This window comes from Ailuropoda melanoleuca, chromosome 13 (genome assembly GCF_002007445.2).
Source record: "Ailuropoda melanoleuca isolate Jingjing chromosome 13, ASM200744v2, whole genome shotgun sequence".
Taxonomy (NCBI): Eukaryota; Metazoa; Chordata; class Mammalia; order Carnivora; family Ursidae; genus Ailuropoda; species Ailuropoda melanoleuca.
In genome coordinates, this window is record NC_048230.1 from 27,135,640 (window position 1) to 27,161,622 (window position 25,983).

At 54.8% G+C, this 25,983-nt stretch overlaps 1 protein-coding gene across 5 annotated transcripts; it reads right to left on the bottom strand.

Annotated features, from left to right (window-relative positions):
• Nucleotides 1–158: 158 nt before the first annotated feature.
• MPP2 (membrane palmitoylated protein 2) lies at nt 159–23,529 on the bottom strand. 5 transcript variants are annotated; one of them, XM_034640887.1, is made up of 14 exons: nt 22,892–23,105; nt 21,577–21,640; nt 20,643–20,706; nt 15,543–15,661; nt 7,208–7,360; nt 6,926–7,075; nt 6,313–6,540; nt 5,447–5,578; nt 5,242–5,347; nt 5,092–5,160; nt 4,703–4,864; nt 3,883–4,085; nt 3,376–3,504; nt 1,895–2,071 (listed from the first exon to the last, which is right to left on the bottom strand). In XM_034640887.1, the coding sequence occupies exons 3-14, from the start codon at nt 20,671–20,673 to the stop codon at nt 1,895–1,897; spliced, it is 1,659 nt and encodes a 552-aa protein (XP_034496778.1). In that variant the 5' UTR covers nt 20,674–20,706; nt 21,577–21,640; nt 22,892–23,105. The 5 variants fall into 5 exon arrangements, with proteins under 5 accessions (XP_034496777.1, XP_034496778.1, XP_034496780.1 ...); XM_034640889.1 differs by lacking the exons at nt 21,577–21,640; nt 22,892–23,105 and adding an exon at nt 23,300–23,529; XM_034640890.1 differs by lacking the exon at nt 21,577–21,640 and having other exon boundaries at nt 22,864–23,106.
• Between the last annotated feature and the right edge of the window lie 2,454 nt (nt 23,530–25,983).

The following is a 25,983-nucleotide window of genomic DNA, read 5'->3' on the forward strand; positions in this document are numbered from 1 at the left end:
TGAACTGAGGATAAAAAGAACACTGACGAGGGGCGCCTGGGTGGCACAGCAGTTAAGCGTCTGCCTTCGGCTCAGGGCGTGATCCCGGTGTTCTGGATCGAGCCCCACCTCAGGCTCTTCTGCTATGAGCCTGCTTCTTCTTCTCCCGCTCCCCCTGCTTGTGTTCCCTCTCTGCTGGCTGTCTCTATCTCTGTCGAATAAATAAATAAAATCTTTAAAAAAAAAAAAAAGAACACTGACGAAAGGGAAAAGAGGAGTATAAACGTGACTGCATAGTGGATGCAGAGCTATGCAAATGAGATGGGAGCAGGCTTGACCTTTACATCTCATTTGCATATCCTAGGCAAATGCAAATGAGATCCCTAATATAATAAATATATTTCTAACTTTGTAATAAATATTCTGTTTCTTCTCCCTCCCCTTCCCTAGGAAATGGGCACACAGTGGTTCAGGGGCCAGCTCGGGCTGAACCTGCAGCGAAGACTGATCAGACACTCAGAGAACTGGGAAGCACAGGGGCTGGCGGTGGGAGCGAGGGGGTGGTCCCTGCAAGGACAGGTTCACCCCAGACAGGATCACAGAGAGGGACGGGGGCCAGGTGCCTGGGGAACTCTAGGACGGCATTCTTAAAAGGGATTCTCCTCATTTTACACAATTGCCCTCCCCAAGAACTCAAGGGTGTCGTATAGGATAGGGGGACACTACAAGACGGGGAGAAAGACATTGGGGGAGGATCAAGGCTCTGGAATCAGGGATAAGGGTCTCATAAGAAATGGGACTGATGGAGAACACCCAAAAGAGGGCCCCAAAGAGTGACCTCCAAAGCAAAACAACTCTTGCTTCTCTTCTCCCAAAACTGAGACTGACACATACACACACACAGGCCAACGGCACAAACACAGACCAGGTGCCCCAGCCTGCAGAAGCTAAGCTGGACGGCAGAAACAGGGTGGATGGCGCCCCCTGCATGTGTACAACAGGGAGCCCCTAGAGCACAGATGGCCTCTGCCAAGCCCATGCTCCCTGGCCGGCTCACAAGCTCCTCTCTGCACCCATCCTCAGCCCCCCAGGCAGACCTGATGCGGGTGAGCCACCCGGACCCCATCGGAGAGACCAAGCCGGACCATGGTCACAAACAGGGAGCCCAGACGTGCCCCCCACCACAAGGGGCCATGGTCACTAGTCACAGGCTCCCCGTCTCGCGGCTCAGCCTTCAGCTCACCCCTCCCTGCACTGCGGGGAGCAGAGCGGCCCTGTGAGGGGCACATCAGAGAAGTCCGTGGAGAGACTTCGGCAGTGAAAAGCTGCGCATGAGGGAAGGACGGGGCAGGGTCCACTTGGGGGACTCTGCCTCATTCCAAGGGAGCTGGGACCGCACTGCTCCCCAGCTGTGGCAGCCGGCTCCAGCTTTGGCTCCCCCAGGCTGGCACCACTGCCGGGGACTGCCAGGCCTGCTCTGGGCCACAAGGGTGAGAGGTGGGAGGAGCCCCGGAATAGAGTGGGTGTGCCAGTCCAAGGAGAAAAGGTGGCTGGAGAGAGGGGGCAGGGGGCAGCGTACCTACTGGCCACAGGGCCCCAGAGCAGCGTTCCTCTTCTCTGGACCGGGCATTATGGAGGTGACTCTGATACACTCCTGGGCACAGGCTGGCCCTCAGAGAGGGACATCTGGTGGCCAGTGGGCATCGGGAGTGGGCAGCACCTGGGCACAGAGGTGCCCCATGAACACCCACCTCCTTGGCAGTGACGCGTCTGTGCTGAAGCCGGAGCAGGGCCCGCTAGGAGCCGTCACCCGGGGATGAGAGCTAAGGATCAGGGCTGGGGGTCATGGCCGGGGAGGGGATGGATTCGGGGTTCTGGGTCACAGCCCAGAGGGGTGCAGTCCGCACGAACAGTCTCAGTACACCCAGCTGACAGGCACCCACTGGGGCTGCGTCCGCAGCTTCTCCATGGCAGCCTGGAGCTCACGAAAGGTCCTCTCCAGGTTGGTGTTGACCAGGCTGAGGTCAAAGTAGTGCCCGTAGCCACTCTGGATGCGGCTGCTCTCCTCCACGGTCCTCCTCAGGTCTGCCTCCTGCCGGCACAAGGGGGCCTCCCAGCCATCAGTGTCCCCCCCCCCGCCACTCCCATCATCAGGGGGAATCTGCAGCCTCCCCTATCCATCGCCCTCCCCAGAGCCCAGCCCTATCAGGTACAGTCTCCCTGGCTAAGGAGGCAGGAACCCCTCCCTGCATGCCCCAGGGCAGCTCCCCCACAACCCTGGACAGACAAATGGATGAAAAGGAAGGAAGGAAATAAACTTTAGTGAGGGCCAAGCAGGGCACTAACTGCTTTGCAACCCACATAATCTTGAATAGGGCTCTGCAAGGTGGGACTCATTTATTCCCCATTTCCAACAGAGAAAATGGAGGTACAGACAGGTGGCGCGGCGGGCGGCTGCACAGGGTCTGCCTGACTCCAAAGTCAATGCTCGCTCCACTCTGACCAGGCGCCCTTACTTCCGCAGCCTGAGATATACCTCGGAAGCATGCCACTACTAGGGCGCTCCCAGGTGCCCTGGGGAACCACCACCCCACCCCTAGTCAAAGCTGGCCAGCTGGCCAGGCAGGTGCGAAGTGCACTTTGAATACTGACTTAAATAAGTCAAAGTGGAAGTTCTAGGACTGGCCCAGCTATGTCCCCGTGGCCCCAGTTGGCTATGTTTGTGACCAGGGCACTTTAAGGGGAAGCCCAGCCCAGGCAGCCTTTCCAGGGCCAGAGCAGGACTCTGACCCAGGGCCTGACCTGCAGTACCAAATGTGCCCAGCAGATGGACCCCGGAGCTCAGAGTTCCGCAAACCCTACAACTCCTGGGGAAGGCTGCTCCAAGGGGTACCTGGTAGGGAGGCAGGTGACTTGGGGTCCTGTAACACCTGAGTCGAAGCCTCTCCTCCCAGCGCTGACTCCTCCCTGATGCTAACTTATCCCTCCAGCTAGCCTTCCAGCCTCCAGCTTCCTCCTTCTCTTCAGCCTTTCCCTCCAGCTGTAAACGCCCTCAGCCTACCTGGCCCGTTCTGCCCACAGATCTCCCACGGGCACTCTGGACTCCCTTTGGTAAGCACTCTGTCCCCACAAAATGGAAGGAGCTGTGGGCCTGGCAAAAGCTCCTGTACCCCAGGCTAGCCGTATCCCTGACTCTGAGACTTTGGGCACTTTGCTTCTTTGCTCAGACCTCCGTTTCCATACCTATAAAGCAGGAATCACAAGTCCAACCTCACTGATACCTTGCATGGGCCTCTCTCCCCTTCCCGACACCACCTTCTTCCCCTCATCAGCTCCAGCCTGCCCTCTCCTCCAGGCAGCCACCAGACCCCTCCCACCGCATATCAGAGCCCTCACCGTGAGCTGCTTGGTGGACACCCCACTCTCCAGGGCAGCCCGGTTCATGGCCCGTAGGGTCTCAAAGTCAGGGGCCTCGATGAACACCACGTAAGGGACAAACTCAGCTGTTCTCAGCACTTTCACTGCCTGCAGGAAAAGAAGGGGATGGGGGAGTCTATCCCCCACGGACATTCTAGAAAGTAGAGGAAGGATAGCTGGGGGCACAGATACCTGGGAATAGTGGGGAAATGGTACCTGGGGTCCTGGGACCTGAGTCCTGGGGATGAATGGTGGAGGAACAGCTGGCAGGTGGCTGGGGATTGGGACACTGGGGGAGGTTAAAGGTGTGGGGGGCCTGGGAGGCTCAGAAAAATGTTCTAGGTGGGTTGGGTTCCTAGCAGTAGTTGAGGGGTTATACGGGGGCTGCTTGGGAGACCAGTGGCTGGAAATACATGGAGAGTGCCAGGGTGGGGGGCAACAGAACATGCAGAGGGCAGGCTGGGAACAAGCAGGCTGGGGCGGTACCTGGGGGTTGACATCCAGCACGCACACCTTGCCGGCGGCGACCACACCCCGGATGGAGTCGATTCGTGTGCCATACAGGTTGCCCTCGTATTCGCCATGTTCCAGATAGCGCCCCGCACGGATGTCGGCCTCCATCTCCCCGCGGGACACAAAGCTATAGCCCTGGCCTTCCCGCTCTGAGTCCTTGGGCCGCCGGGACGTGTCTAGGGGGAAGGAGGGGCTGAATGCACACAGGAGGCCGTGTACAACCTCAGACACACGTGCACTGTCCTACAGGGGCCTCGCAGCCCAGCAGGTGAGGCCCCCCTCCACCTGCACAGCACAGCTGCCTTCCCACGCTCTGTGCCCTCGCCCTCACCCCTGGCACACACGGATCCGAGACGTCCATACTGAGGGGGCCTTCAGAGCTCACTGTTCCAGCCCAGCGCTCACAGATAGGGGGCTGAGGCCCACAGAGGGCAATGTGCACAAGAAAGCCATGCGCCAAGTTCAAGTGGATCTGCGGTCAGCCCTCGGGGTCCCGCCTCCAGGAAACAGAAGCTCTCAGCCACCCCTGCTGGTTCTGTCACCACACGTGGCTCTGTTTCATATGGGTTTCCAGCTGGGTTTTTAGCAAGTGAAACACGAGAGGAGAGGAGCCCAGCCCACCCAGGCCACAGCCTCCCAAACCCTCTTCAGCCTGCAGTTCCCCCATCACCCCCAGAGGGCGCATCCCCCACACTTCCCCCAAAGTACCACTTGACTTGATACCCATGCAGAGGCCCGCTCAGGGACGGACGCCACGCTGCCCCGCGCCCAGCAGGGCCCAGCCCACACTCACGGGGCACCGTGGTGCCGTATCGGTCTGGATCCCACATGATGAGCTTGTTCTTCAGGCTGCGCCGGCCCACGCCCTGGGCTCCTATCAGCACCAGGGTTTTCCGGCGGAAGGGGGGCATGCGGGCCACCTCCTCGTAAATGAGCAGCTCGTGGCGGTCAAACTCTAAACACAGGGACATGGTACTCATCAGGCTACTTGGGTGGCATGGGTGGGGCCAGGGGCCAAGGATACGAGGGGCTGGGGCCAGGGGCAGCAGAGACGGCGTAGGCAGGGCCTAGGGACAAGACTGGCAGCCCCGGCACCAGCAGAGCAGGAGCACACGTCACTGGCGGCTGCAGGGAGGGGGCATGCCGTGTGAGAGGACAGGGAAGGGGGTCTCCAACACGCACCTGCGTTCTTGGTAGTCAAATACATCATTCGCTTCTTTTTCTTTCCTGAAAGGCTGCCACACAGGGTCCCTGGCCACAGAGAGACGGGCGAGTGAGGCAGGCAGGCTTGCATCAGATCCCAGGTTAGGGGTTCCAGGGGGACCCTCATACCTGAAGTGGGTGTCAGCTCCAGGTCCCGTTTGACAAAGGCTTTCCGCTTCTCCTCCAGCAGCTGGCTGGGGATGAGCCCAGCGCTGCCCCCTTCCACATGGCATGCCTGGAAGGGACATGGGACAAAGATCTGAGTGAGAGGACACCTCCCCGGGCCCTGGCCACCCCCACACACCACAGCTGGAGACAGACACCAAGCGTTCACCTGCCACCAGTTAGCGTCGTCCTGGTTTACAATCTGCAGTAAGTCCCCAGCACTGAAGCACAGGCCCGCTTCCTTGCAGGGGATGAGGCTGTCCCTCGCAGGGTCATAGTCAAAGTGGCATTTCACAAATACCTGGACCGGGGATCACAGAAGGGTCAAGGCAAGAAGGGAAGGCTGGAGGGCAGTACCCTTCTCAGACCAGTCCCCACCCCACTTCCCCGTCTGAGGGTGGGGGGAGTGTCACACTGTCCACCATCATCCCCCTACTCTCACAAAGATGCAAGAGGCTCGGGCACTGCCCCTCTCAAGGCATGACGCCCCCCAGACCCGCCCGGCCGCCTCCCTGGTACCAGCCTCCTTTTGCTTCTAGAAAAAAAGGACTCAGAGTGATGGGGCCTCAGCTCAGGCCTGGGGCCATGGGCCCATCCACTGAGGAGACGCGGGATCACTGGGTAAGGCACACAATCCTGGCACCTAATGCAGGATCCCTCGGTCCCTCGGCGATACTACGCCCTCCACTTGGCACAGAGGGCCCGAGCAGACAGCTGGAGAGCCAGTAGGAGAAGGTGGACAGAGCAGCCAGGCCCCCACCATCCACCAACCAGGAGGCAGCCGTACGGATACGCGGCAACCCGATGGTACGTGCGCACCCAGGACACGCAGGCAGGACCAGGGCGCAGGGATACCCGCGCTCATTTGGGTACAGCAGGCCTAAAACGTGCGCACCTCCTTTGGACATGCGTGTCAGTGCCCACGACTAGGGCCGATGCACGAACATGCGGGAGAAGGGGACCCCCACCCCCCGTCCCTCTGGCGGCTGCCCCTTAGGCCTCGGGCTGGGTGGGGAGCTGGGTGGAGGGACCCACCTGGCGGGGCAGATGGGGCTCCTGGTAGCTGGGCAAGATTTTGAGAATGACGCTGCCGCTGGCGCTGCGCAGGAGCTCCTGCAGCGCGCGGGGGTCGCTGCCCACCGGCTGCCCGTTCACCTCCTTGATGATGTCGCCCACGTGGAGCAGGCCTTGCTGGGCCACCATGCCCCCGTGCAGAATGCGCGCGATCACCAGCTCGCCGCCCTCCACACGGAACGTCACGCCCTGGGGGGTGGAGGGCGGTTGTGGGGAGGCCCCATTTGCTCCGAGCCAGAATCTCCAAATGGGTCTCCTAAGAGCCCCTCCATTCCCATCCTCACCCCTTCCACCCCGGCCTCGCAGACTCCTCCTCTTCCATCTTTCTGCCCAAATTCTTCCCTTACAGGGGCATTCGCGGAGGGCAAGTGGGCAGAGTGGAGAGGGTCCTGGCACATTCTGTGCGCAGCTCAGATGCACAGTGTCTGTGGTCTCCTGGGGCTGCACGGGTCCGTCCTGGAGCAAAGCTGGGCCCATCTTCGTCTTCAGCCCTCTCCTGACCAGATTTGGTCCCCACCGGTTATTCTCAACGCCCCCCTCCAGATCCCACCCCAGGCCTGCCCGGCGGCCTCACCAGATGCTCTCCAGCGGTCTTGCGGATGCCCACCATGCGCACTGCGTCGGGAGGCACCGGCTGGTTGCTGAAGGTGGGATCCAGGCCAGGGCTGGGGGGTGGTGTCTCATAGGTCTTTGAGGCCACAGAGTCGTGTGTCTCCAGGAGGGACTGGGGAGGTAGTGGAAAGAGGAGGGACCATGAGACAGTGTCCCATGGTCCCTTCCCATCCCTGCGCTAACGTCCTGCCAGCCCCCGTCCCAGCGGCCTGCCCCAGCCACCACCCCAGCCCAGCACCGGAACCTGGAAGTGGGGCTCCTGGAGGATGCGGGCCAGCTCGGCGGCCGTGCTGCTCTGCTCTGCCAGCTGGGCCAGGTCCCGGAGGATCTCCTGCACCAGCTCCAGGTTGTTGTCCCGCACGGCCTCCAGCTTGGTCTCCTCCAGCCGCTCGTGGGCCTTGGGGGGGGGCGGAACAGGTGACACCTGAGGCTCCCCAAGAACCCTGGGGTACCAAACACTGTCCCCTACCTGTTCACATCCTGACTTCAGACCCCACCGTCAGCATTGCTTCTGATATCAGCTTCAGATCCTCACTCACCCAGACACAAGCACACTCACACACATGCATACACACTTGCTTTCCCCTTTCTCCCCCAAAATGATGATTAGGACCAGTTTACAGAAGGGAGAATACAAAGGACAAACCCTTCGTTCCCATCCCCTTGTCACAGAGGGCCATTAAAATTATCAAGCTGTCCCCAGCCCTCCAGGACCTTATAAGCATGTGAGTTCAAGGACAGCTTCTCCCACCAGATGGCATGGTCTGGGACATCCTGTAGCCCAGGATGAGGAAGGAGGAGCGACCTGCTCAAGGTCACAGGGACCTGAACGTGGGTCTACAGACCTTCGGGCCAGTGCTCCCAGGGAGGGAGGGGATAAGAAATCAGTACAATTGACCCTTGAACAACACAAGGGTTAGGCACACCAACCCTGCACAGTCAAAAATCCGTATATAACTTTTGACTCCACGAAAACGTAATTCCTAATAGCCTACTGTTGACTGGAAGCCTTATGGATAGCATAAAAAGTTGGTTAACCATATCTTCTATGTTATATGATGATATACTATATTCTTACAATAAAGTAAGCTAGGGAAAAGAAAATGTTAAGAAAATCATAAGGAAGAGAAAACATATTTGCAGCACTGTACTTTATTTATTGAGAAAAATCCACACATAAGTGAACTCACACGGTTCAAACCCATGTTGTTCAAGGGTCAACTGCCTACAGTACCAGGAGAGGGCCTGTACCTCCTCGTTCTTCTACCGACCCTGGGCTCCATGACAAGGTGCTCTGAGAAAAGGGAAAGGAAGCTTTCACCAGGGACCAGCCCAGCAGGGAGAGTCATGTTGGTTGGGTCAGGAAGTAAGGAGTGCCATTTCAGGGATATACATGAAGCCTTTCTTCTCTCTGAATCATTTGAAAAATAAGCCACTTCACCCCAGAGCAGTTCAGCATACATCACCCAAGAACGAATAGGAGATCGGCTACATAAACTACGATACCGTCATCACACACAGGGCGTTCAACATTGACACACTGATATGTTATCATCTAATAGACAGTGTCTGTTCAAATGTTTGCTGTTGTCCCAAAAATAACCTCTATAGGTTTGTTGTTTTTGCTTTTGTTTTTGTTTTTCCCGATGGACAATCTCAGCAAGGACCAGGTGTTACATTTGGTTGTCACATCTTTTTATTCCCCTTTAATCTACACCAGATCCCAGTAACTTTTGGTCTTTCAGGACATTTTTCATTACGTTCAGGCAAGTCGTTTGTAAAATGCCCCACAACTGGATTTTTCTGATTGTTTCTCCACGATGAGACTCAGGTTAATCATTTTGGCAAGAGTTCCACATAAGCTATCCTGTGTCTTTCCCACGCCTTGAGACCCTGTGCCTATTCTGCTCCCCAACAATCTTTCACTGATGAATTTAGCATTCATTTATGACCCTGCCTAAATCAATTCTTTTTTGGGGGGTGGGGGGAGGAAGGGGCAGAGGCAGAGGGAGAGAGAGAGAATCCCAAGCGGGCTCCCATGCCCAGCACAGAGCTGAATGTGGGACTGGATCTCAAGACTCTGAGATCATGACCTGAGCTGAAATCAAGAGTCAGACACTTAACCAACTGAACCACCCAGGTGCCCCAGTCAGTTTTTAACTTGGCGGTTGCAAAATGGTGATTTCCTAACTTCCTCATTCCTTCTACATTTATTAGTTGGCATTCTACTATAAGACCGAGCTTGTCCTTTCCCCTCCCATCCCTCCTCCCTGTCCCCCACCCCCCCCCGTAACACTATGGACTCTTTTTACCCTGTGTTCTAAACCATCTCTATCTTCATTGCCTCAGTTTATCCCAAATTTGTGCAGTGGGAGCCCCACACACACCCGTGTCCCTTTGACACGTTCCCATCAGTCCTTGAGCACCTTCTTCCTTCTGCCACGAGCCCATCCTGTAGTTTCCCTACACCAGGTCTGGGCTGAGCAATTTCTCCAAGGAGCTCGGATTCTTTTTGGCAGGGAATGGTACTTAGAAACCAAGATCTGGGCAGTTGGTGCTCATTGCTTCTGGGGTGCCACTAATGGCCATTAGTCGATACTGCTTGCTCCAATTAAAACCTAACTTTGCAAGATTTTCCTCATCTTCTCTCATTCCATATTTGTACCTCCCTTCTCCCTCAGTGAGCATTTATTTCCCAAGAACATTAATACATGTTTTTTTTTGTTCTGTCCTCTACTATTCAAAAAGATTTCAAAATTGCTAAACGACCACTGCTACCTATCACGAACTTCAGTAAAAAATCAAGATTTATCTGCAGTTCTTTTTGTCCTCAGAATAGTCAAAAAGCACTTAGAGCATTTATAGACATGTTCAACATCCATGATGCCCAGTGTGGTAGCCACATGTGGCCACTGAGCAATATGACGACTACGACTGAGAAACCGAACTTTGTTCTGTCCTCTACTATTCAAAAAGATTTCAAAATTGCTAAACGACCACTGCTACCTATCACGAACTTCAGTAAAAAATCAAGATTTATCTGCAGTTCTTTTTGTCCTCAGAATAGTCAAAAAGCACTTAGAGCATTTATAGACATGTTCAACATCCATGATGCCCAGTGTGGTAGCCACATGTGGCCACTGAGCAATATGACGACTACGACTGAGAAACCGAACTTTTAATTTTATATCGGCATTTCGGTTTACTTAAGTATTTTCATTTATCATAAGTATTTAAATAAATACTCACATGTGGCTCGTGGCTACTGTATTAAATAGTACAGACTCAGCATATATCTCATGTAGGGTATACAGTCAGAATATTGTGAGCAAAAGTAACTAGAATTAATTCCCTTTTCTGTACGGNATAGTACAGACTCAGCATATATCTCATGTAGGGTATACAGTCAGAATATTGTGAGCAAAAGTAACTAGAATTAATTCCCTTTTCTGTACGGTTATGCTAATGATTTAATATGTGGATAGATTCACTTCTCTGCACTTAGTTTCAGAGTTCACTTTTTTCATTCTTTTCCATTTATTTGTATTTTTGGAATATGTACAACATTGACATGGTTCAAATTTTCAATCTATATAAAAAGTAAATTGAAGGAAGTTTCATTTCCATCCTCATCCCTTCTACCCTATTCACACCCGCACTCTAGAGGTAATCATTTTCATTAGTTCTGGCTTATTCTGTTTCTTTTCATAAAATAAGTAAATATTTCTCTTTTTTACATAGAAGGTAGAACACTATACACACTCTTCGATTCCTTGGGTTTTTTTGTTTGTTTAATTGGCTTGGTTTGCTGTTTGGTTTTTGTACTCAACAGTATGCCCTGGAAATCATCCTATGCTGCTATGTGGAGATCTTCTATCATTATTACTATTATTATTATTATTATATTTTAATTACTGCATTTGACTCACTGCACGACTGGAGGACCATAATTTATTCAGCCACTCTCCTGGGTATTTATGTTGCCTCTAATATCTTACTATTGCAAATACAGCTGCGGTAAATAACCTGGCACGGCTGCTGTCCATCTGTAGAGAAGTCTTCCATGTAATTTCCTGGATCAAGCAGGAGCTACAAGTGTGGTTTTGTTAGATATTGACAACCCTCCTCCATGGGGCTTGGGCCGCTTTGTCCTCTTACCTGAAGCCTTGTCTGGACCAAGTACACAGCTGCCTAATGGTGCAGCTGGTACTTGAACCCTGATCTGTCAGCTCCTGATCCGTGGCTGGAAGCAGACTACAAAAGCAGAGACGCCACACAGCCATTTCTTAGAGAGCTTTTCCCTCTGTGCTCCCATGCCAACCTCTCTGATCTTGGCAGAAGACAGGGAATTCTCATTTGAAGTCTAGGTTCATAATTAAATAGCTCAAACACTGAAAGAAGTCCCAGAGAATGGAGTGCCAGAAGGTAAAGTCACTCTTCCGTCTGGAATTTATGATGTGGTTTGCTTGGTCAGTGGGACATTAGTAAATGTGATGCAAGCAGAGGCCTGGAAAGTGCCTGGGACTTGGGACTTGTCCTCCCTGGCTGCTGAGACTGCCTTGTGGAGAACCCTGGGCCCCCTCCTAGAGGACGAGAGACCATACCATCCTAGACATCGCAGCCTTCCCAGCGGGGACACCGCATGTGAAGGAGAACATCCTAGATCACTCTGCCCCAACTGAGCAGCCCAGACCAGAAAAACCACCAAATGATCAAAAAATCATGAGAAATGAAATATGGTTGTTTTAAGCCACTAAACTGTGGGATGGTTTGTTACATAGCAGAAGCTGACTAATACACTGAGCTCCCCACTGCTGTAGCTTCCACCTGTCACGTCCCTTGGTCAGAGGCTCTATTTCAGTAACAGACCCCCCCCCCGCCCCAGTCCTTCATTCTTCTAGGACCCTATCTTGCTTTGCCAACGCTCTCACCCCAGCCTTATCACAGGAGTAGAGTCCTCCCAGTGAACTGCAGCCCAATGGCCAAGACTGCATTGTAACAACTCCTTACGGTTTGAAAAGCACTTCTACGTCCATGACTTTCCCCACTCCCACCAACACTCTGAAAGAGAGACATCATTATCCCCACTTTTCAGAAGAAATAACTAAAGGTCAGAGAGGTTGTCAGACGTACTAAAATCACAAAGCCAGCCAGGGACTCTTCTGACTCAGACCCTATGTTCTTTCTACCTCATCTCATATGGATTACATCACAGGCCTCCCAGCTGGCAGATGTCCCCACTGATAACAGTTCGCCTGAATTTCTGAATGTCACCTGACTTGGATTCCTCACCTTAGCCTTGCCTCTTGTCAGAACACCTGCTGCTGGATCCAGGTCAGCCCTCCCAGATGTCACCCACCTGCTAGGGCTGCCACCTGTCATCTGCAGCCAACCGCCTGGATTTATGATCTGTTGGCCAGTTCTGACTTCCCTCCACAGCCTTTACCCTCTGGGTTTGTCCCTTCAGGCCCTGCCCCTCCCCAGTCCTAGATCTACCCAGCCCAGACATTCCCACAGGGTCTCCACAGCCCCAGAGGGGAGAGGAAAGCTCCGCCCCACAAGGGTAAGGGAAGGAGATTAATGGCTACCAAGGCAGTTCTAGCTTGTCTATGCCTGAGTTTATGGGCCACTTCACCAGGAGAACCAGGTTTTAACAACCGGATCTTTTTTTTTTTTTTTAAGATTTTATTTATTTATTTGACAGAGATAGAGACAGCCAGCGAGAGAGGGAACACAAGCAGGGGGAGTGGGAGAGGAAGAAGCAGGCTCATAGTGGAGGAGCCTGATGTGGGGCTCGATCCCATAACGCCAGGATCACGCCCTGAGCCGAAGGCAGACGCCCAACCGCTGTGCCACCCAGGCGCCCCAACAACCGGATCTTTGATCCGAGTACTTTTGTCTGTTAGGTTAGAAATGTATCTCTGCATATATAATCATTAAAATTGATGAGGAGTAAAAAGTAGGTCCCGTTGTCCAGAGCAAGTCATATGGTCAAGCCCAGATTGAAGAATGGAGGAACTCTACCTTTTGCTGAGGGAAGTGACAAAGTTCCACTGCGAAGGGTCACACGAAGGGATGGGAGGGAGTCTTACTGAGCTCAGACAGGCCTTTATGGAGATGCACTTCTTGCCTGTCTCACAACTCAACGGAGAGAAGTCACAGGGTGCCCTTAGCTCACCAGCCTCTCACTGGGAGTCTCCATAATGAAGGAAGGTCGCACTACCTTCTATTATACTTTATGCATCCGGGACCATCCTGGGAATCGCTTGGAAGGAACTTCTATCCCCAAGAACAATTCTGGGGAAGGGTGTTCATGTTTACAGTCTGATCTAGTTCATCAGTAACTTCTCGGTTAGGCTGTACCATGAGGTCCCAGGACAACAGACTTGGGCTCCCTCCGAAGAACCAACTCTCTGACAGCCCATTCCCACAGCCCCAGCACTGCGTCTGGTACTCAGTGAGCACGCCATAGAGAACTGTCAAGTCAAAGCTGGATGACTGAGTGAGTGACAGTCATCCAGCCACCATTCCCTTCACTGGAGAGCTGTCCAGTGGATCACAGGCACCAAAGAACACTACGGAGGGAACCATGCTTGGGAGGGGGCCTTCACGCCCCGAGATTCTGCTGTCCTGAAAGCTCCCTCCCTCCTCGGCTGTCTCACTGTGGAAGCAACAGCTAACATGACCCAGAGGTGACACGGTCTAGCAAATCCTACTCTGAAATCAGTTTTGGCTTGCTACAGGTGTGAAGGGTCAAAATGTGCATATCCAGCAATGCCACTGCCAAGGGTCTGCCCTAGAGAGACTCACACGTGCAGAAGCAGAGGAATGTGAGGACGCTCCCCGCAGCGCCATCCTTAATAGCGGAATATCAACAACGGACCTGTCTCTCAGTAGGCGAACCAATAAACAGATACAGCGGGCTCTATTTCATACACTGGAACACCACACAACAGTTAAAATGAAACAATCTGGGGCGCCTGGGTGGCTCAGTCCGTCAAGTGTCTGCCTTCCGCTCAGGTCATGATCCCAGGGTCCTGGAATCGAGTCCCTCATCAGGCTCCCTGCTTGCAGGCAGCCTGCTTCTCCCTCTCCCTCTGCCTGCCACTCCCCCTGCTGTACTCTCTCTCAGTCTCTTTCTCTGTCAAATAAATAAATAAATAATCTTAAAAAAATAAAAGACTGAATCTATCTGTATCTATATCTATACTTAGGTCAATAATCATATTACTTACAGGAACTAGAAATCTCACAAAGCTAAGCGGCTTACGCTATCATTCCATTATGGAAAGTTTAAAATCCCATATCCTAGGGGTGGGTTGTGTACATTTAAACACATCCGTAGGCTAGATAGGCAAACATTCAGGGGTAGGACATCATCAACCTCAAGCCAGTGGTCACCTGCGGGGAGGGAAAGCAGCGGAAGTGAGACCGGAGGGGCACAGGCTGCATCACACTTTTTCTTTCTTACAAACAAATAGCAAGGACGCAAGACAATGTGGCCAGCAGTCCCACCCTGGAGATGATACTCAGAGGGCTGTTAGGGTTTGTTTCTACACTCTTTGTATCCATTCATTGAGCAAATATTCTGTGAGCACCTACTGCATGCAAGGCACTGTTCTTGGCCCTGGAGACACAGTCACCCCTGCCCTGGTGGAGCTCACGCTCTTTGAAACATGCGCAACTCCTTGCTTTTATTTTTAATCCATGAATACAATCCTTGACCACTGAATGGAAAGCACTTTGCCTTTCTCCAATCCCCGCCACCAACTCCTCCCCAGTCAGCTCCGTTTTCTCCTCCCCAGAACATCCCACTTTCACTCTTGGTCGTTAGCAACCTCCCCGGGTCTTCAGCCATTCCACAGATGGAATGTTCCCCATGAACAGGCTGTGTCCCCAGGACATGGCGTTCCCTGCACAGCTCTCTCCCTCCGGTGGGGCCTGGTCGCTCTCCAGCCCCAGTCCCCACACTTGCATTCCCCCACATACTTCTGGCTTTTTCTCACCTCTGTTTCTGCTTAAGCTCTTCCCTTGGCCCCAAATGCCCTCCCCCTCCTCCTCAGTCTTCCAGACTCAGCTAAGCAGCCCTTCCTCCAGGAAGACTTCCCTGGCTACCCCAGACCAGGTTAGGCATCTGTCCTTTACATTCCCAAGATGCCTAGTGCATCTGCCTCTACCATGGCCATTACCAAATTGTTTAGTAACTTTCTCTTAGTGGGTTTCTCCCCCACCTGACGCATGGCAGGTGACCTTAAAAAGACATCTGCACAAAATGTCCAAAGGCAGAGGGGACAGGCAGGATGAAGTCTTGGAGATTCCAATGCACAGGCACCAGTTACACCCCCGACAAGCCGCCAGTCACATCCATTCACATGGGCATGTCCATACTCTCACCGGCCAGACATGGGACAGCCCACCACCTGCAGTCATGCAGACTTGTCACCTGGGCATGGGTATTCACGCAGAGCCCCTCCACGGGTCTTCTGGGCCACATGCGCCATTCCCAGGCACCCTATGGCCAAACCCCATAAACTCCCTAGGCACAGTGCCCTCGTGCCCACATTCCTGGAGCACTATACCTTGGCCAGCGATCTCACTATGGGACTTTCCATAATGCCTCGAAGGAAGATCAGGTCCAGCTCTGCAGCCCCCGTGGCATTGGGGAGGGATCCCAGGTTGTCCAGGACTTGCTGCATGGCTGGGGAGAAGGGGCAGGCAGTGAGACACAGGTACAGTTGGGCACAGGAGACCAAAACCCACCAGAACCATCCCACCCCTCCTACCCTGTGTCCCACAGAAGATAGCCCCTCTCCAGCAGCACTTCCTCCCTGCCCAGCATGGGCACTCCCAGCCCTGAATGTCTGGGGCAGGGGTTTAGGGGTGAGGGAGGGGGACAGTTTCCTTGAGCTGTTCTCTAGGCCCTAGGTAATGCCAACCTGGGCAGGTGGGAGGGTCTAGGTAGCAGGAAATGGACTCTGAGGTGGGAGGAGGGGAGAAAGGGAAGCGGTTCTCAGGGTCTAGGTTCTGGCCTGAACCAGAGAGCCACAGACTCCTCACTTGATCTCTGGATGGCTGAAGTCCCAGGACTCAGCCACCTGCACCAAGGGGCCTCAGGGGAGAGAGGGTACTTGGAGCGCGTCCCTGAGTGCAGGCCCAGAGTCAAGCAGGCAGCCATGCAGGAGACCAGAGCCTATGCAGTATCCAGTACAAACAGCATCATTAATTCCATGCGGTTTTTCAAAAGTCATGGTCCCTCACTGGCCTCAGTCTTTCCCTCCTGTAAAATGGGTGTGTGGAACTAGACAGTGTCTACAGGCCCTTCAGCTCTGACAGAGAGTTATCTCTTATCATTGAGAAGTTAATATAGATCATAGGAAGCCAAGATGCGGTCCAGAACATTGACAGGAGCTGGGGAGCAGGCGCCCTAGGTTGCTGTGGGCACCAAAGGGCCGAGGTTAGACCAAATCAGCCCAGGGATCAGCAACCCCTCAGCCTGGCATGGGACGTAACCAAGGATGGAGAACACCTGACACTGGGCTACAGCAGTGGCTGCTGAAATCTGAGGTAGGGCTTGTCTGTACCCACCCACGGAGGTAGTGGCAGGTTTGGGGGGAGGAAAGGAGAAGCAGAGTGTGCCCAGCTGGGGGCAGAGATGGGCAGGGGGTATCATTACTCTGCCACCCAGCCACCCACGCCTGCATCTACATAACAGCGCTCAAGCCGTGGAGGGGGGTGGATAGAGTCCCCGGCTCCTCTCACCACTCTTGTCAGTGCCCCCTCTTTCAGGAAGGAATAAGGATGGGGAGGAGGGGGCACTGAAACGGGAGAAGCAGACATGGCTCAATGATCCCCCTCTTCCCACCCTCCTCCCCACTTTCTCCAGAAACAACATCCAAGCCCGCCCTCTAGACCCCTCCTGCCCAAGCCTGGGCTTGGTATTAATCAGACACCTGCAAGGCCCTCAGTGACCTCGGAAAGAAGCCAGGGCAGGGACCCTTCCCATTCTGCCAGGGTATCCTGGGATCCACCCTCCCCAGGCATCCTCACCTACAGACCCACAAGCCTGTCAGCCTTGGAGGAGGACAGAGCCCGGGGAGTTAGTGCCCTCTGCTCAGGCCGGCTCCCTTAGGCTCCCGAGGGTCCAGTCCCGGGGCAGCCTCTCCAGATGCCCAAACCCCGAGGAAGGAGGGGAGATGAAGGGGCCAGCTTTCCCCCACAGCCTCCCCACCCCGCCTTTCCCTACCTTCCCTGCGGAGATCAGCTTCCTCAGAAGAGCCCAGGGATACACCCTCCAAGGAGGCCCCGCTGCCTGGGCTGCCCGCCATGGCTGCCCCCCACCCAGGCTCCGGGGCTCCTGGAGTAGCCTCCACGCAGCTGTCGCAGCCTTGCCAGCCCGAGGGGAGCGGCGCTCGAGGAGGCGGGACTCCGGGAGCGCCCTCTGCAGGATCAGCCAATAGCAAGGCTGAGTCTCCTTGACCGCCTTGATGATTGGCCAAAGCCCCGACGGGAGCAGCAGGGTGGGGAGGGGGCGGTACTAGAGCTGAGAGTGGGGAGGTGGGAAAGACAGTCCCGCTCCTCCAGGTGCCTGGTCCTCCCGCGCGGTGTTCGCGCCCGCGGGGGTCGGCAGGGGGCGGCTATGGGGAGGTTTGCGGGGCAGGGGGTTAAGCCTGCTGCCCCTTCAGAACTGAGGCGGTGCTCAGAGACTCTCCTCTCACAGTCCAGCTGCGGGAAACCACAAGCGGGGTGGGGATTTGGCTCCAGCTTGTTCCCGCCCCCTTCTTCTGGAAGTCTCTCCTCTAATACACGCATGCCACTTCCTCCTCTTGCCCTCAGACTTCTACGTTCCTTCTCCAGGCCCAGTTTCCTTTACAGTGACCCCCTCAGGATCAAAGGCAGCCCCCAAGAATTACTCTCAGTCCCCAGCCAGGAGAAGGGGCACCACTGTGGCATGGGGCAAATACCTCGAGCCCCAAATGCCTCCCCCTACCTGCTAGCCATGGGGGGCGGAGATGTGTGTGTGGGGGGACAGGGAGCAGTACCACCCTGGGCTGCGAGGGGTGCCTCACAGTCTGACCCCACATCTCAGCAGCGGCCCCTCCCCTCCCCCATCTCGCATTAGCTCCTCCCCTTAGGTTAGGGATGGTGCCTGGTGGGCAAGCCAGGCATCTTGGAAGGGAAAAGGTGAGGGTGCATTCTCACAGCAGGGAGCCGGGTGGGCAGGAGCAAAGGACTTGGCAGTTACCCCAGCCCAGTGCCTCCATTCCTCTGATACTCTGTACCCATGAGGACACCACCAGCTGCTGCTGCCACCAGACAGCCATTCCCTGAGGAGTGGCACCAGGTCGAAAGGCACCCCTGGTTGCCATGGCAGCAGGAGGGATTACACACCAGGACATTAACCCAGGGATGCAGGAGAGATTTAAAGGGACAGCTCCACCTCAAAATAGTCCACATCCCAGCCTTGATTCAAAGAAAAGAGGGAGTCAAGTAAAGAGGGCAGAGAGGGTAGGGCTGTAGGTCTGAAGACTCCAGGGGCAACTTCTCTGAACACTTAGCCCATGCTATAGCCCACATATTCCCCAACCCACCCCAATCCTCAGGGAAGGGTCCCTCCACTTTCTAGAAGTAGAGCTGGGTCTCTCCGCAAGAGTGCACTCACATCATCTCCCTTCCACAGCGACAGTGGCCGTGTTAACCCATAGGGAAGGGAATTGTTGGCTTCACTCCACAGATCCCAAGGCTGGAATCTCCCCGGGAAGGGAGCGGGGAGAGGGAGGGTGAAACTGACCTCAGAGGCGGGTGACCCTGACCACGGCTGTCTCTCCTATCAGGCCTGTGGGAAGTGTAATGGCCACCAAATGAGAAGAAGCAGACCCATCATTAGATTTTCGAGGCTAGGAGCCAATCCAGCCTAGGGTGGGCAGGGAGGGCTGCCTGCAGGAAGGGCCCAGAGACTCATAGCGTTTGGGTCACACACCATCTCTTTACAGAAGAGGAAACTCAGGATCCAAGAGGTTAAGCAGTTTGTTCCTATCTTCCTTCCTTTGGATATGGTAAGGCAGAAATAGCCCATGGCATAACACGCAGGGGATCAGAGGCCCCACAGGCCCCAAGAGGAAGCAGGCCCATACCCTCATCCCTGGCCTCCACTCCCTGCCTGGTCCCCACTGCTCCCCCACCATGGCCCCATCAAGTGGCCTGCAGCAGAGAAGTCAAATTCTCCTCCCTCTACACCCCTGCCAGGCACTATTAATGGGTTTACTGAGCAGTCCCAGATTGAGAGGCCTTTAATCACAGGCTCAGAGATGGGCTTAATTAACCCCTAAGCAGCTTACAGTGGAGCCCAGGCAGCCTGGAGCAGGGGAAGAGCCCAGGGGGCTCAGCAGGCTGGACACGAGGTGGGGGCACTGAGCCCTCCAAGGCCGCCAAAGCTGGGGGACATTAGTACAGTTCCTCCACTACACGGAGAAAAGGCCTTTCTTAGGGGACAAGGGTGTCACAGTTTTGGGTCTAGACCACCTACAGCAGCCTTCACTTTCCTGTTTCACTTTCTCGGATGGGAGGGACAAGGGAGACATACTAACCAAACTGGGAGGCCTGGAATGTCTTGCGAAGGCAGCAGCAAGGCCTGGAGCAAGGGAAGGGGCAGCGCAGGCAGGAGGCATCCAGGCAGGGGAATGTCAGACCAATCAGAGCAAAAGCAGAGCAGACTGCAGTGTGAGGGCCGGTAGCCTCTAGCACAGGGAACTTCACCTGGGAGGTCCCTGACTGCACCCGGGGTCCATGAACCCCCAGAGTGGAATGCAGATTTTGTGCATCAAAGCATTTGTCTACGATGAGGGCCCACAGCTGTCATCAGAGTCTCAAAAAGGGATCCAGACCCAAAAAAAGTTAAGAAGACTTCTCTTGTCCAATCACCTCATCTGACTGATGGGAAAACCTAGGTCCTAAAAAGGACCGAGGGTCACAGGCTAATTGAGGCAATAATCCAGCCGCACAGCATAATAACTGCGAATACTCCTATCAGGAATATTCTTCCCTGTCATAGCCTTAGAGTTTCACATCAACCTCCTCATAGAAGAAGAGCCACAGGCTCCAAGAGGTTAAGAAATTTGCTCCTGAGGCTTCCTAGCTCACCTGGGTGACCTGCTCCCTTGCCCCTCAACCTTCCACAGAAACAAGCCCAGACCTCCTGAGCCAGCATCCTCCACGCAGGGTTTCCTGTAGCCCAGCACACAGACGCGTGCCCATCTCCGGCACGTGCTGCTTTACTCCACCCATCTGGTGGGCACAGAAGGGTGGACTTCCCAGCCCCGGGCTGTCCTCCACCCCCAAGCCATCCTCCAAGGGCCAGGTCCTAAGGGCCGCCTCACCAACCAGCCTGGCCCCAGGCCACTGCCCTCCAGCAATATGCAGATCGGCTCTGGAACACGCACGCCTCTGCCCTCCACGGAGGTGAGCTGTGCGGCATCTCCAGCCGGACCCCGGAGCAGGTGCAGCGGGGGCCATAGAACCTGCCTGAAGGAAAGGCTGAGTGGCAGAACAGAGCAGTGGTGGGGGGCAGCTTATTCCTACGGGGGGCTGCGGGAGTGCCCCACGGCTGCTCTCCACCCTCAAGTCCCTGCCTGGAGCACTCTCAGAACCACCGATACAAACGGACGTCCTCAGCCCCTTCTTACCAGACTCAGAGTTGGTGGCAGCAACTGGCATGGTGAGGTCTGCAAGGGCTCTGAAATGTCTCTCCTGGAGGGGGGGGAGAAAAGAATGAGAAAGCACAATGGCAAAGCAATGGGGGAAGGAATTAGGAAGGCGCTCCCCTCAGGATCGGGGCATTCTCCCAGAGACTGGTCGATCCTAAGGTCCTGGGAGGCACGAAGAGCAGATATTACATGTCCCTTTCTCCAAGGAGGAGGCGACGGAGGATCAGAGAGGTTAATCGCTTTGCCCAAGGTCACAAAGCTAATAAAGAGAGCTACATTGAACACTCTTAAAAAAACAATTGTGTTTCTGCCTGCCATTTTTCCTTTATTTATTTTGGGGGTGGTAGGAGTCCAGAATGTGAGTCAAAAGCAGGAAAGATGGGCATTCCCAGACTGTAAGCTCCGTGAAGTCAAGAACTACCTCTATTTTATTTTGCTTCTGGATCCCAAACCTAGCCAGTGTAGACGCTCTACAAACATTTGTCTGTCTGGCTGACAGACATGAAGTCATACTTTGCTGAGGCCTCTCTGACTTCCTCTTTCTCCCTTCGCCCCTTCTTATACCAGAGCTGGGACAAGGAAAGCAGGGGGCTCTCTATTCTCCAGGGGAAGGGGCGAGGGGGCACCCATTACCCTTCTTCCCTTTGCCTTCCTGGGCACTTACTGCTGGAGAAAACCCTAATTCCCAGTTGCCATGACAACTAGAGGCAGTGGCTCACAGCAGGGGTGGGGGAGAAGAGGGAAGCAGCTGGCAGTGCCCACTTTAGGACTGAATGCCTGCTGGGCCCTGGGGGTAGGGAGCCACAACTTCACCTCCCCCTAAAAAAGGATTCTACCCAGAGGGATCATCACCAGCTTTTAAGAAAACCCTCTCTAGTCCCATCCCTTCCACCCCCAGGCCAGAGCTGGTCACCTGAGCTCAGGTAGCAGAAATTACAAAGGTTGGGGGATGACTCCCCTTCTTCCTGGATCTTCCCCTAAAGACAAGGAAGAAAGGAGTTTTCAGGGAAAAGAAGGGTACCTCCTGTCAGGCTAGCACCCAGGCTGGGAGAAATGCCCAGGATCTACTGTGCCAGCCAGTGCCCCTGTGCCAACCCCCTGCTGTCCCCCTGCCTTTCCTCCTCCCCCGTCCAAGGTCCTGACCACCTGGAACCTGGAGCATTCTCCTGGCTGGTGCTGTTCTCCCTGACAGTTGCTGGGAGAGGGGACTCCAGACATCCTCCTTCCTTAGAGACTGGAAGGTGAGAAGAGGCAGGGAGGATCCTGTCCCCTGGAGTCTTGCCCAGCCTGCCTGGGTTTTTCTCTGGGTAATCAGTTCCCACAGCATCGGCTAGCTCTTCCCCACCCCCACCCCAGCCTCTGGGAGGGCGGGGCCTGGCTTGTGCCCACAGGAGAACAGCAGTGCCAGGCAAGCCAGTCTGGCTGCAGGCCAAGGTCGGGGGCCCAGGCTTCTGGGAACGCGCACCTCGGCTTCCAAAAGCTTGGGCCTCGTTGTCCTCTCACCCCTACCTACATACTATCTACGCCACCCAGGGTCAGTAGGTGATGCGGACCAGGCGCGAAAGGAGAGGTTTTCCTCCAACCTCCCACCCACCCCACCCTCCATTAATACACATACAAAGAGATGNCCCCCGCCATAGTTGACCTAACTTTCTGACCTCGGCTCTTCTCTCCTGGCACCTATCCCCTCTCCGGTCTCCAGACCCTAACCGGGGCCCGCCCCCGCCCCGCCCCCCCCTACAGCCTGGGAGGCGAAAGAAGCAGCGCGCCCCCCTTCCCAGGACCCCTCCCAGGGAAGGTTGAGGTGTTGGCCTCCCAAAGGGGCCGGGGGGGCCACCGGGACCCACTCAACCTCTGTCTCGCGCCCCCACCCCCCGGAAGCGCTAACAGCGCGGTTCTTACGTAATGCCCGGCTCCAAAGTCCCCCGAATCCGCACAGCCCCCGAAGAGGCCTCGCGGATACCCGAGCCTCGCACAGCTCACCAGCTCTGTGCCCGATGTCACTTTGGAGCCCTAACGGCGCAGGCCAGCGTCAAGCAGTGGGGTTTGATTTCTCTCTAGGAGCCCCCGAGAAAGGAGGGAGGCGGGCGGTGGAGAGGGAGGGGACCGGCCTGAGGGAAGGTGCCCGGGGAGACCCACTCCAGAGAATAAGGCTGTGCCTGGAAGAAGAGGAAACAAGGGCCCTGGGGTGGGCGCTGACCCGGGAGTCGGAGTCGGGGGGCGCCTACCTGCGCCCTGGGCAGCCCCTAGCTCGGTGCAGCTCCAGCGCAGCCCGGCGCTCCGCGTTTATTGCTTGTCAATCGCTACCCCGGCTCTTAAAGCGGCGAGGCCTCCTCTGCGCGAGGGGGCGGAGACGGAGAGGGTAGAGGAAGGGAGGAGGATCTGGATGTCGCGGGAAAAGCCGGAGAAAGTAGTCTTTCTGTGCAACTAGAGGGTAGGCGGGGAGGTAGGGGTTTGGGAGAAACGGCACAGCCCAAGACTCCGTGTTCGCTTTCCATTCGGGGAAGCAGGGGCTAGGACCCGTACCCACTAGCGTCCCTCGGCGCCCAGCGAGCCCTTAAAAGGGCGATGGTGAAAGATAACTCCGCTCCCTTTTCTCAGCTTAGAGCCGCGTTTCAGTTCCAAGCGTGCCTCACCTTTCCCCGCTATCCTGTTTCCCAATTGGGAAAAGGAACGGGAGGGGTTTAGGGTCTCGAGCTCAGGGGCAGCTTCTAAGGACTTGAATGGTGAATAGCTGGATCCCAGACTCTGGAAGAATTTGCAAAGACAGGGGAAACGTCTTGGAGAGGGAATTCGAGATCTTATTTTCAGTCTGGATGGGAGAATTGGTCCATACCCTTGTTTAGGGAATACGGAAAGAAGTAACTGGCTATCCTTCTTCAGAGTCCCATCTCAAGAAGTAAACGAAGTGTTAAACCCAGTTAGGTGTCTGCCTTCGCCAGCCTTTGGCTCCACCCAGACCTGCTTGTAAAAGATAGTGTATGGCCTTGGAATACTTGGAGGTTCAGCCAGGAGACCACCCTTTACTCAGACAGCCTAGCGTATGGGGCCAGCCGCAGTACTTCTCTGACCTCAGTGTCCCCCACCCCCTCTAATTGCCTTCCAGAATATGCAGAGATCATCCCTCTTTCTTGCTAGCTGGGCTCCTAAGACCAGAAATGGATGCAGTGCCTGGCTAGCTCAGTCGGTGAAGCATATGATTTTTTATCTTGGGGTTATGAGTTTGAGCCCCACTTTGGGTGTAGAGATTATTTAAAACAACAACAACAACAATAATAATAATAATTATTATTATTATTTAAGCTCCAGGCCCAATATGAAGGCTTGAACTCCCGACCCTGAGACCAAGAGTAGCATGCTCTACAGCCAGGCACCCCCAAAATAAAATCTTTTTAAAAAAGGAAATGGAAGGAAGGGAGGGAGGGAGGGAAATGGACTGCGTCCTGGAAACTTGGTTGGAAGTCTCAGAAATGGGTTTGACTTGGGAATCCACCCAGGAAGTGGGGGATTCAGGGGGAAGTTCACCCCTGAGCTCTGGAGGGCATAGATTTGGGTATATAGATATAAGGAAAAGCCATAAAACCAGTCCAAACTGCTTAAAGGCCCGGCGTTTCCGCGCTCTCCCCGCCCCCCCCCTTACTGAGGGAGGAGAAGAATGTTAGTTAGCGACCCCAGATGGTGGAGACTGGAATTGCAGGTTTGTTTCCAACCTGAGGCTTGCGAGAGTACAGTTTCCAACCTTCTCCTCAGCCCTCAAACCCGAAGATCCTCCTAATTCAACTCGGAAAAATGTCCCCTTCCCATTAGGAAGGCTACCCTCCACTGTCACCTGTCCACCTCTGGGCAGAGAATCACTCAGCTAATTGCATTTGGTTGGGAAGTGGAAGGATCTTGAATCCCTCTGAAATATTAATTACTTCTTCTCGATCAGGTGACTATTATGCCACAGCAACCCACAGCAAACCTTCAGCTCCATTCAGGATCCCCAAGGCAAGGTGGAATCCCAGATTCTGGCCCACTAGGGAGGTGGAATCCAATTCCTTATTCTTACAAACTGCCTCCCCCACCCACACCCCCAGTAACTGTCAGTCAAGTACCAACTATCTCTCTAAAAGGGCCTTACAGAATGCCAAGCCCCTCGCATCTTTTCAGGACCTTACAGTTGATAGATTATTTGATTCTCCCAACAGCCCGGTGAGGTTCCGGTGTGGGAAGAATTTCTTGATGCAGAGTACCATGCTCCTATTCTGTTGCAGACCAGGCGCCAGCTTCAGTAATACTGAGTCGGATACCAGGTCTCGTGCCCTGGTGGGTGGCTGCTGATCTCCTGGAGCTCCCAGTCTAGGGTGGAGGTCGGGGAGGGCGGAGGCGTCAGACACAAAAAGCACTTTCTGGTGGGATAGCTGAATGTCCTAACAGAGGTGCAGTAAGTGGGCCGCGAGGAATGAGAGTGCTACTGGTGGGAAATAGAGTAACTGAGAAGGGAAACAGGTTGGAGGGGTCCAAAATGCATCCCAGGGCAGTTAGTGGCTGCCCCTCGGGGTGGGGGTGGGGTGTAGGAGAGTGGGGAGGCGTGGGGGATAGCGTCCTCTCCCTCTGTAATTAGCTCAGTCTTCCTCCCTGCCTCCGCAGATCACAAGGGTGCAGTCAGTGTCTCCGCTTTAAAATCAAGGTTTTCCTCTGGTGGATGTTCGTCGCAGGGCTTTGAGAGTCAGGACACGGAGAGAAATAAAACTCAAAGCGGCTGTTCGGAATTTCTAGCAGATCTGGCTCTGCATGGAGTGATGGTGCACTCGCGACGATGGCCAGCAGGGGCCGCCAACAACTATCCCAAGTCTATCTGCACCCTCATGCTCGCCCAGACCCCTGCAACGGTCTTATTCTGGAAAACTTTTCTCTTGGTTGTACCTCTCAACAGGGAAAAAAAAGTTTGAAACTCTCATTGCATACACACACACACACACACACACACACACACACACACACACACTATATATATAATGTGTGTGTCCTAGGCCAGTTACATTACCTGTCTGAGCCTCAATTTTTTCATCGGTACAATGGGGCTAACCCCCTCCACCTTGGGAAGGGACCCATGGAGAGTGACTACCACAATGCAAGGCACACAGAATGTGCCCCATAAATCCGGTTCCCCTTTGGGTCTGGGTTGAATGGGCTCTAGCTAGGTGCCATCTGGGCCGGGGTGTTTAGTCTCTGTCTCTGGATACCTGGTGTGCCCATAACTGAGCTCAGGTCCTCCTGGGGCAGGCGGGGGTCCTCCCCAGAGCTGCTGGCTCCCCACGTATCTGGCATGGATAAT